General features: G+C 45.4%; 1 protein-coding gene across 2 annotated transcripts in view; it reads right to left on the bottom strand.

Moving 5' to 3' along the window:
* LOC146081212 (LIM zinc-binding domain-containing Nebulette) overlaps positions 1-11,769 on the bottom strand; it is a 236,469-nt gene extending 224,700 nt beyond the window's left edge. Inside the window, exon 1 of one of the 2 annotated variants that reach the window (XM_083189311.1) lies at positions 11,447-11,769. In XM_083189311.1, the coding sequence (XP_083045437.1) occupies positions 11,447-11,515 (69 nt within the window). In that variant the 5' untranslated portion in view covers positions 11,516-11,769. The remainder of the gene's footprint in view (positions 1-11,446) is intronic. The other variant, XM_083189310.1, reaches the window with a different exon arrangement.
* Positions 11,770-12,614: the final 845 nt, after the last annotated feature.

Here is a 12,614-nt window from a genome sequence, read left to right as displayed (position 1 = left end):
AGCGGAATGGTTTGAGATAAACTGCAGAAGTGACTTGATGTTGTGTAGCACGCACAGTATAATGCTAGTGTGCTGCATTCCATTACCAAGGAGGGACCATGAATTGTATGAACCCCAGAAGAGCAAACAAGAATCTAATAAGAATTGCAATATACGTAAACATCGGGTTTACCTCCATCTCTGAATTGGAGCCGTAATAGTACAAAAAAGGTCACTTTACAAAGGCAGGGAAAATGTTCCTTACAGAATGGTAAATCCCCTCAACTGTTGCCAGGAAGTCACTGGCCAAGAGTTCAGGAGGAGGAGTGCGGTGGGTCACTGTGTGGGGCGATACGCTTGTTACTTTATAATTGTAGAAGGGAGGATGCCGCAGCTATTTGTATCCCAGCAGGGAATGACTTTTATACGTTTTTGCAAGTATTGTAACTTTCACTGCAATGTGGGAGTAACAGAGAATGCTTATATATTTCAGGGTTGCCTACCCTCCTGAAATGGCTAGGAGGCTCATGAAAATCAGGTCCTCCTCCCGGCCCCCTGGAAAGGTGGGCAACCCTCCCAGATACACACACACCCCACCACCCCCATCTATCCCTCGGCAGCGTTAATTTCCCGCGATTAGCGGCTTTCCATGGGAGGGGTGGGGCTAAAGCTGCAGATTGCATAATTTAGCCCCGCCTCCTCCTCGAAGTCTCACAAATTGCTGGATTTGCCGTACTGGAAGGGGTGTGGCTTGATGACATCTACATCAGGCCCCAGCGCCCAGAGGTGCTGCTGACATTCTCCTTTGAGGGCTTCTCCTGGAGAGGCGACTTTAAAAGTAGGCAACCCTGATTTATTTACATTTCATTAACATGTCGCACAGTACATTATGGACTATAAGGGGTAATTTTACAAAAACTTTATAAAATGAAGAGGTGATGTTTCCCATAGCAACCAATCTGTTTCCAGGATGCAATAGAGAAATGATAGACAGAATCTGATTGCTTGCTATGGGCAACATAACATCTTCAATAGAACTCCTATCTTAGTAAATTTCGCCCCAAAATGTAGCCAATAAGAATAGTAGAATTTAAGGTAAACATTACGTTCCTGTAAACATTCTGAATGTTGACATTTTGAACATGTTGACATGGTGGCATCTAGATGAAACATACCGAATCCCTGTAATGCATGTGCACTGCGTTCTGATCTTGCCAGATGTATGAAGCCACACCTCAGGTCACATTCCGGGTGTATGGACTCCTGTTATTGGCTGGAGTAAAGAGGCGCAATGTGCTATTATGCTGAGCTTGACGCATTTGTCAAAAACTTGATCTAACGCATTTTACATTTATAGAGCTATATAAATGGATCAGTGAATATAACTAGTAAGGAGCGTTTTAATTAAATACATTGATTTTTATTTTACACATGCATAGATTGTTAGGCATTAATTATCAAACAGAAAATATAAAAAAATCCTAGAAACAATACATATACTTTATTTTGACACGAATTTGGACACAGTCGACATGGACACTGAAATGTAGCACCGCGTCTCCTCGCATGGCTCGCTGTGCTCGGCACACTATTTTATTCTCCCGCTGCGCCTTAGTGGATGGTAGGGCATGAAATACCACTTGTCGGCGCATGTCGGCTCAAAAAACAGTGAAAAAACCCATGTTGACCTTTTGACTGTCGACATTGCCCATGTCAACCTAATGCTTGTGTCGACCTAGACCCATGTCAACCTTTCTGCATGTCGACCTAATGACTGTATCCCACAGCCATACAGGGGCGTAACTAGATATGCTTAGGTCGGGCCCCATAGCAAAATTTTGTAAGGGCCCTATTTACCAAATAATTGTGATAAGCGTATACAGAACATACAACTTACACAGAAAAGATGGGCCCCCTTCAGCTCTGGGCCCCATAGCAGCTGCACCCCTTGCACCTATGGTAGTTATACCCTTGCAGCCATATACTGTACTGTACATAGATTTCTCATTGACTTTCAGTCACGAGATCTAAAGCACGTTGGAATGTTAGTAATACCCCTTTCAGACAGAAAAATCACAAAAACCCAGGTATTTCCCGGATACAAAAACCGGATTTTTCATGCAAAACTCTGCGTGTCATAAGAAAAGGACAGTTTTAAAGGCACACAGAGATGAGGTCATCAAAAGTGGGTGGTGACTGCTCACTGCATTGCATTAACCATGGCATGACACAAGGATATGGTTGTAAACAAGTTTTATTGTTTTTATATACTGGAAGGTACATGTTACATCACATGGCTGTCAGTATATTTGCAATGTTTGAGTACACTGTGGCATCTTTGACTGTCCCAGTTATCTGCCGATATCCTCCTCCCCTCTCACTGCAGCAGCTCTCACCTCTTGCTTCTACCAGTGTGCCATGCTGTCCTTTCTTCTGCTCCCTAATGACCTCAGAGGCCAGCCCCATTGCCATGCCCTCCCAGCCAATCAGAGAGGCCCATCCTCACAACCAATCAGCCAGCACCCCAACAGGAGAGCCAATCAGTGCCTAACAATGTGTAATAATCCCAAAAACCCGGTCATTTCCTTTCAGACAGCCGGCGACCCGGGTTTTTGGAAAACAGCCCCTGGAAAAACCCAGGTAAATTCCTGGGTTGAAGTCCTGGGTCTACCTTCCTGGACCAGGGAAATTCCCGGGTCTTTTTTTCTGTCTGAAAGGAGTATAAGAGAACCAGAAGTAAAGTGATTTTTACATTTAACCTCCAGCGTCTGTGATTTTGTTTATCATAAATGTAGCAATTAGAATTGTATTTTCTAATCTAGATTTGCTATTAGTAACACATTATGACTACATGCCAATGTCATATTAATTCTCCCACTTTGCTGAGTAAACACAACTGTCTCTTTGGATTAGGAAAGTGTCACCTGGCTCCCTGCGGCTCTCCAAATTCATCCTCTGAGGCTGCTGCTGCTCCAGCTGTTACAGACACTTGATGATAATCACCAGGGATATGTCACAGCTGAACGTGAACCATTACAGAACCCTGCTGGGCACTGATGATGAACTTGTATGTGTCCTGCTGCCTGCATGACTGTCCTAGAGCACACCAAGGTAACATAGAAATAATCCCATGGAAGAACTATGGCAGGGTTGTTGCCTACCTGACCCTCTCCATGAGGGAGAAAATGCTCTGTTCCTGGACATCCCTGGTAATGTGCGATTGCCATCACCTGTGGTGAAACACCTTTCTTATCAATTACCTAGTTCCCCACAGGTGATGGCAATCATACATTACCAGGGAAGTCCAGGAACAGAGCATTTTCTCCCTGAAGGAGAGGATCAGGTAGGCAACCCTGAACTATGTGAACTATGGGGGTTATTCATACCTGCCTGCAAAGCTGCTTTTTTCGCAAATGGACTGCAGAGGAGACACAAGATGTGCAGAGATCTTTAGATGTGAAAGGGGCGTGGTCAAACTGACATCTACATGAAGGCGCGTACACACGTACAGATTTAACTGTCCAATCTATCTCGTGGGATCAAAAATCTGGAAATGTATGGGAGCATTTGACAATCAAAAATTTCCACCCAAATGTAGGAAACAGAAAAAAATATATGCTTTGATAAAATTGTTATATCAGAATGATTTAAACAATTTGACTGACTGATCACTGTCTGTTTTCAAGCATTTGGGAACAATTGTTTGATTGTCATATGCTCCAATGGGATTGGTACTAAAGGTGCCCATACACGTTACAATTATTGTATACAATATCGCATCTCATCCGATCTCGGTTTTGCGATGACATCAGATGAGATGAGATCTAGTACAAAAAGTATGTGCAGCACATACTTTTTGTACTAGATCTCATCTCATCTGATGTTATCGCAAAACCGAGATCGGATGAGATGCGATATTGTATACAATATTGTATACAATAATTGTAACGTGTATGGGCACCTTAAATCCCGCTGAAATCCCGACAAGGGGGGACGTTGATCGCTCCGCAGCTGGCCCGGTGCTCGGCACACTAATTTATTCTCCCTCTATGGGTGTCGTGGATTCCGACCGCCGGGATACTAACTGCATCCCGCTCCCATACATTTCCAGGTTTTTGTTCCCACCAGATAGATTGGACAGATAAATCTGTACGTGTGTACGCACCTTTAGTGTAGAAATAAAACTTCACGTGGTGGGTTACATGCAGAAGTAGACAGTATTTACCCTACATGTTCTCCTTGTGTTATAACATATTTGGATTTAGATACAAAGTTTTTTGATTTAATGCATTGCCAACTCAGAATCAGCCCTTTGCTGGGTATTGGCTCAACTTCTCTGGTTTTCTGTGACAAACTGCTGAGTTCTGCCTAATTTATATAAAAAAAAATAATTACACGACTGTCAGGTGGTTATAAGGGTAGAAACATACATCCGTATAGACAGTAATATAATTGGTATCCAGTAGTTAGGTTAGGTTGGGTCATACTTGCCTACCTGACCCTCTCCATGCGGGAGAAAATGTTCTGTTCCTGGACTTCCCTGGTAATGTATGATTGCCATCACCTGTGGGGAGCTAGGTAAAGGCGTTTCACCACAGGTGCTGGCAATCATACATTACCAGGGAAGTCCAGGAGCAGAGCATTTTCTGCCGCATGGAGAGGTTCAGGTAGGCAAGTATGGGTTGGGTAGATATACTGTATTATTCTGTTATGATTACACATTTATATGTGGCAAAAGCAGCTTTGGGTCATCTGCGTGCAGAAACTTCCACTAAAACACATAGAAACATGGAATTTGACAGCAGATAAGAACCACTTGGCACATCTAGGCCCTGATTCTGGTTCAATCACAAAGGCAGATTCTCTCTTTAATCAGCTGGGTGGCCGCTGATTGGCTGAGAGAATTCTCTCAGCCAATCAACATCTGGCCAGTCATTTCATAATATTCAGCAGCCGCATCCCGTCACCCGGCAAAATGCTGCTAGTACAAGCTCCCAGTCGACACCCGGATGGACCCTGCTTCCAGCCACTACGAGCTTCCAGCCCTCTGCCACCACCACCAGCTGGCCAGACCCCACTGCCTGCCCCCCACCACTACTGCAGTTCCTGGGAGTATTACATGCAATAAATCGTATGCCATTTTTTTCCTTTCAAAAATGGCACATCAAGTGCTAGATCACATGTGAGCCTCCCGGGGAGCTGCTTAGACTGATGGAGAGGACAGGTTTGGGAACTTGGGTTAGGCTTAGGCTTCCGGAGGGAACTGTTAGGGTTATGGCACTTGGGGAAGGTTAGGTTTAGGCTTCCGGAGGAGGCTGTTAGAGTTAGGCTGTAGGGTAGGGTTAGGCTGCAGGAGGGGACTGTTAGGGTTAGGCACTAGGGTAGGGTTAGGCTGCTGGGGGGACTGTTAAGTTTAGGCACTAGGGTAGGGTTAGGCTGCTGGGGGGACTGTTAGGGTTAGGCACTAGGGGTGAGTTAGGCTTAGGCTACCGGAGGGAACTGTTAGGGTTAGGCAATGGGGGAGGGTTAAGCTTTGGCTGCCGGAGGGGACTGTTAGGGTTAGGCACTAGGGGAGGGTTAGGTTTAGGCTGCTGGGGGGACTGTTAGGGTTAGGCACTAGGGGTGAGTTAGGCTTAGGCTGCCAGAGGGGACTGTTAGGGTTAGGCACTAGGGTGTGGTTAGGCTGCCGGAGAGGACTGTTAGGGTTAGGCACTAGGGTAGCGTTAGGCTGCTGGGGAGACTGTTAGGGTTAGGCACTAGGGTATGGTTAGGCTGCTGGGGGGACTGTTAGGGTTAGGCACTAGGGTATGGTTAGGCTGCCGGAGGGGACTGTTAGGGTTAGGCACTAGGGTAAGGTTAGGCTGCCGGAGGGGACTGTTAGGTGTTAAAGTCGAGTTGCACACACGCCATTTTAGGATAGTATGGCCGCCATCTTGGTTCGCAGAGTTGCGCAAATAAAGTATTATACCCGAGTCTGTGTAGCAAAGTGGACCATAAGCGCAGCCATACTAATACACATAAATTCATAATACCATACTTACACTAAATAAAATATAGTTAATATAAGGTTTAGTGCACCACACATAGGTTAATCAGCAATACACAATTATGTCTGTATAATGTTTAGTATCGTTATGTTCCGTTTCTCATGCGCAGCACTCCGGTCGTAGCGAAAACTTTGCAACCCATAAGGTCCGACAATTACGGACAAAATCCATATTCTATGTACTATTTCTGTTAGAGCTGTGTGAGACAAAGGAATCAAGTTATAACCGGTTCTTGTTGCTTTTTACGACCCCAACGACGATGCCAACACACAAAGGACACCAAAGTACACTCCCCCTGCACCAATCCAAATCAAGTGTAATACTTTGCTCCAATCACTGAGGACTGGACATTCGAACCCTTGACCAATTGCAACGGCCTTTGACCCCCCTTCTTGGACCCTATAAAATAGCTATCCCTGAGCTGGCTCGGTCACTTCGGCACTGCATCTATCCCTTCACCATTGACCGGGCTAAAGTTCTATTTGAACATAGCGAGCTCCGACCGGTCTGCGCTGCGCATATTTGATGAGACGGTAAACGGTTGCATTCCTTGTGCTTTCTTTTATTGTTTATTGGCTGATTGTATTCTGTACCTGTTTTCTTTCCCTTAGTAGTCATTGATTTGTATTGAGTATTGTTAAGCGAATTGTATCATGTGTTATACTGTATCTCTTCTTTCTGTAACCCCTTGTTATCCGCTAGGGAATAATACATTATTAGGAGATTCAATCTCCTCACTTTGTGGTATATCCTTGTCTCGAGTCTCATTCGCATCTGGCGATAAAGGTTTATTACGGACATTGTCCTTAAAAGGTATTCGCAGTTAAGGGATTAAGTACTGTGAAGGGATATTCTATTACTGGTACTGATCCAGCGTGTACAACACACGGAAAAGGTCAGCTACGCTTTATTCGCACGTAGCTAGGGATAAAGGGTACGCAAGTTACGGAAAGAGTACGTAAACTGCGCATTTCACTTATTGTCCTTCTGGTTATATTAATATCAGCATTAACATAGGGTTAGGCACTAGGGTATGGTTAGGCTGCCGGAGGGGACTTAGGGTTAGGCACTAGGGGATGGTTAATCTTAGGCTGCTGGGGGGACTGTTAGGGTTAGGCACTAGGGTAGGGTTAGGCTGCCAGAGGGGACTGTTAGGGTTAGGCACTAGGGTATGATTAGGCTGCTGGGGGTACTGTTAGGGTTAGGCACTAGGGGAGGGTTAGGCTTTGGCTGCCGGAGGGGACTGTTAGGGTTAGGCACAAAGGGAGGGTTAGGTTTAGGCTGCTGGGGGGACTGTTAGAGGTAGGCACTAGGGGAGGGTTAGGCTGCCAGAGGGGACTGTTAGGGTTAGGCACTAGGGTATGGTTAGACTGCCGGAGGGGACTGTTAGGGTTAGGCACTAGGGTATGGTTAGGCTGCCGGAGGGGACTGTTAGGGTTAGGCACTAGGGTATGGTTAGGCTGCCGGAGGGGACTTAGGGTTAGGCACTAAGGGTGATTTAGGCTTAGGCTGCCGGAGGGGACTGTTAGGGTTAGGCACTAGGGTAGGGTTAGGCTGCCGGAGGGGACTGTTAGGGTTAGGCACTAGGGTATGGTTAGGCTGCTGGGGGGACTGTTAGGGTTAGGCACTAGGGGGGGGGGGTTAGGCTTTGGCTGCCGGAGGGGACTGTTAGGGTTAGGCACAAGGGGAGGGTTAGGTTTAGGCTGCTGGGGGGACTGTTAGAGGTAGGCACTAGGGGAGGGTTAGGCTGCCGGAGGGGACTGTAAGGGTTAGGCACTAGGGGATGGTTAAGCTTAGGCTGCTGGGGGGACTGTTAGGGTTAGGCACTAGGGGAGGGTGAGGCTTTGGCTGCCGGAGGGGACAGTTAGGCTTAGGCAATAGGGGAGGTTTAGGTTTAGGCTGCTGGGGGGACTGTTTGAGGTAGGCACTTGGGGAGGGTTAGGCTTAGGCTGCCGGAGGGGACTGTTAGGGTTAGGCACTAGGGGATGGTTAAGCTTAGGCTGCTGGGGGGACTGTTAGGGATAGGCACTAGGGGAGGTTTAGGCTTAGGCTGCCGGAGGGGAATGTTGGGGTTAATATTAAAATAACTTTTTTATTTTAATTTGTTTTCTATTTGCATGATGACCTTTAGACTTTGCCAATCTATTGACTGTTGACCATTAGGTGTCAACCTATTAACTGTCTATCCAGATATCTAGACACTATCAATCTTTTAATCCACACCCATGCAGAAGGGTGCACAGACATTTTGACTTTTTAAAATCAGAATTTTGCTGTAGCTCAGAGCAGATGAGGAAAACAACATAACACAATTATAATAAGACTGCCGGAAATAACAATAGCATCATTATTTATGATCACTTTAGGAGGGGGCGTGGAACTCACAATCATGTCCACGCCCCGCCCCCACCCCTCCCACCCCTCCACTGTACAATGCTGATATTTCAGGCATTGTACAGGGAAGGGCAGGGCCACAATGACATGATTCAGCATGAAGCACATGATCTGGTCCCCTCAGGCTGCCCACTTGTATCAGGTTGGGTAGGCTAGTATGAATACAACTTTATTATACTCGCTGTAGGTATAGGGCACTATACCTGAAACATGGCCTGAGCAATAGACATGGTCATTTCATTATATATAAATAGGTGTTTATAAAGCATGTTACAAATTACAGTAAAGGTTGAGTTGTGTCCCTTATCTGGATATATGTTATCTAACTTATTCCGAATGTTTCCAGGATGTACTTTTTTTTTTTTTTAAAGCACTGCTGGGAACACAATATGTAACTGCCACCACTGGGGACATCTGTAACTGGCACTACTGGGGACATAATATGTAACTGGCACCACTGGGGACATCTGTAACTGCCACTACTGGGAACACAATATATAACTGGCACTACTGGGAACACAATATATAACTGGCACCACTGGGGACACAATATGTAACTGGCACTACTGGGGACATCTGTAACTGGCACTACTGGGAACACAATATGTAACAGGCACCACTGGGGACATCTGTAACTGGCACTACTGGGAACACAATATATAACTGGCACCACTGGGGATATCTGTAACTGCCACTACTGGGAACACAATATGTAACTGGCACTACTGGGTACATCTGTAACTGGCACTACTGGAGACATGATATGAAACTGGCACTACTGGGGACATCTGTCACTACTGGGGACATCTATTACTGGCACAACAGGGGACATGATATGTAACTGGCACTACTGGGGACATCTGACACTGGCACAACTGGAGACATCTGTAACTTGCACTACTGGGGACACAATATGTAACTGGCACTACTGGGGACATCTGTAACTGGCACTACTGGGGACATCTGTAACTGGCACTACTGGAGACATTATATGTATTTCGCACTACTCGGGACATCTGTCACTGGCACTACTAGGGACATTTGTCACTGGCACTACTGGGGACATCTGTAACTGGCATTACAGGAGGCATGATATGGAACTGACACTACTGGGGACATCTGTAACTGGCATTACTGGGGACATGATATGTAACTGGCACTAAACATGTGCAAGAAAATGCACACATTTTCATGCACAAATAAAACGAAAGACGAAATAATCCGTTATCCAAATTGTTTCTGGTCCCGAGCAGTGATTCACATCAGCCCCCACCCCAGCAGAGCTTACATTCTGTAGATCCTACAGGTTTATGTTACTGTTATCTGCCAAGTAACATACCAGTATGTTTTTTGGGGGTAACCAGTGTACCTGGAGGATACCTGTACAAACACTGGAGGCACATACAAACTCCTTTCAGAAAGAGCCCTGGTTCGAAGCAAACCCTTTTCCCCAGTGATGTGGGGCATTCATTTTGACCATTGTGCTACTTTGCTGCTCCACAATTCTAATACAATTGAATTACAGTTTATACAGACAGTGGAATTATAGGGTGGCAATACACCCAGTGCCAACCCTGCATCCCGGGCACAAGAAGTGGAGAGGGTACTGCAAAACTAGCTGCACTGAACTATTCTGGGCAACTGGGGAGAGTGAAGGAGCCACCAGCAGCAGTGCCCCTTCCCTGTGCAGTAGCAACACCGCCCACGTCTACTTAGAAATCAAATACTATACCACGGACTATGACATGACTATAGCACATCATCACAGAACAATTGTATTTACAGTCTATACAAGCATAGGCCTACACATTTACCATGACCTGACCATTAGCTATAATCGTTATACAATTCTTTCACACCATATACACACATAGGACACTTCATCTACTCAGCATGACTTGTCAGTTGGACAGGATTTTAAATGAATTTGCATTTTAAATGACCATCACATTAAAAAGCTTTCGTTTATACAACAAGCATGAAGAAGAACAGATACCAAGACCTGCATCTAAAACTCAAGGCAAGGTACAGTAGGTGCATATAGGGCAATTGATCATTAACATTGTCCAGGACTGTCCTTGAAAGCCAATGGGAAGCTTTTAACCATGATGTTGCTGCAAAGTCTATAATCTGACTTATACAGGGGAACCCACTAGCATGACACACCCCTGTACAATTAGGGCATGACAGTCATTTTTCTGGGGTGTAAGTTTTGCCACTGGTGCCTGACAAATGACAGCCAATCCCCTAAGCATACAGCAATCATCCATAAAGTCAGCTGAACTGCGGATTAAGCAGCACTGTCGCTGTGGAGCCAGTTCCGTCTTCCTTTCTCACCATGATGCTATTTCAGCATTACTTTAACACCATGACTAGCAGAGAGGTCTGACGACAGCGAGTGTGTGGTCCTGTGAGCTGACACTGCTTAATATCAGTACCATCCACCTTTACCAATTCTTTCCTACCCAACATTTCTTTTCATGCTACGTTGTATCTCTGATGCCTAGAGTCCCTCTGATGAAAACCATGGGGTCACCAGAGCACAAAGTGACACAGCACAGGGGATGATGGTCAGACAATGGCAGGAGCTGGGCACAGGCAGCACTTGACATTTGCAGGGCACATTCTTTCATTTGCAGTGCATTGGAAATCATTTACAATAAGATCCCAAGTTCTGCCCTGCCTCTGTGCGGTCTCGGTGCTGCATGGAGGAATGGCTCATTAGGAACATTCCTGCCATAGTCACTCCTCAACCCTCCAGGTATTCTCTCTCCTCTCATTAACCCTTTCTGCATGGAGTTTTGCACTAAGTGATCGACCCTCGTATATCATGTAAATGGAATATGCCGGTGATATATAAGCAAACATTAATAGGCATTTTAAAATATATATATATCTGCTATCTGCAGCTGTGGTTCCTGGCTATGGAGCAGACAGTACACTTCAGGCTACCAATTGGTGGTGTCAGGCTGCCTGCATAGGAGTTTACTTCTTGTCCTGGAATGAGAATAATAAGGGTCACTTACCTTGTCCAAGCAGTTGACTTTTTCTGTGGGATATACAACTTTGCCACAGCGGCCACACTGTGGATTCATGATGTCACACTCCTTGGAAGAGCTTTCACAGAGTAGCAATGTAAGGAAGGAGAATGCAATAGTCCGCTCCCTGGCTGTGAGTACAGGAGATTTGCTATGGAGATTCCAGAGGCACAGCTGTCAGTGAGCAGGCAGTGGGAGTGCTGATCAGCTGGAGAGAGAATACATCACACTGCAGTCCCAAGGCAGATGTGTGAGCGTGCGTGTGTGTTGTGTGTGTATGTGTGTGTGTGTATGCAATGCAAGCTCCTAAGCTCCCCCTGTCTGCCCTGCCTTCTTTTTTTTCTTTTTTTTTAATGCTTTATTGAAATTTACAAGTTCTACAATACACGCTCCTAAGCACGCAGATGTGTAAGAAGTGCACAGACTGAATTTGGTACAAAAAAAAACAAATATATTCAGTTATATAAAAAAAAAAAATAAAGCAAAAAGTTTTTTTTTAACAAACTTAAAAATATATATCATTTTTATTTTATTTTAAGTTTTATTTAACAGTTATTCTTTTTAAATTACTCTTGTTACCTACAGAAGAATCCTATTCATTGGCAGATTTTGTCCACGGGCTGCAGTCCTGTAAAAATCTCCTGCCTGGAAAAAAAACAAGATTTGGGGGTCATGGAGGGCAGGGCTGGATTCTAATGGGGGCACAAGGGGTCAGTACCCCTGCCCCCCCCCCCCCCCTCTAGCTAGGAGCCCCCTATGGTGGGCATGTATTTAAAAAAAAAAGTTTTTTTGTTTTTTTTTTAAGCTAAAGGTTTTGTGCGTGGGAGTGGGGTAGTGCTGCAGCTTCACCTATCTGCCAATGTGACAATGATTAATGGTGCTGAGCATCGGGAGCCAAGGCACACTGATTGCAGTGCATTACTGGGAGTTGACTAAGTCCCATAACACTTTGCACCAGAGGGCAGAGGCTGAGACGTTTGTGCTGAGCTCTGATTGGTGGAGCTCATTACATGCTTCTCAGGCCCATGGAGAACAGCAGCAGCCTAGTCATGGGAGGGTTTTTAATCATAGGCAGCACTGGGACTGTGAGGTCTCCTACAGAGTAAGGTGCAGAGGGACACACACAGGCTTTTCATGTGGTATGTATGTGTATATA

Source organism: Crinia signifera, chromosome 5, assembly GCF_055691185.1.
Source record: "Crinia signifera chromosome 5, ASM5569118v1, whole genome shotgun sequence".
NCBI lineage: Eukaryota > Metazoa > Chordata > Amphibia > Anura > Myobatrachidae > Crinia > Crinia signifera.
The sequence above is the reverse complement of the archived record's forward strand: the minus strand, read 5'-3'. Positions and strand labels throughout refer to the sequence as shown.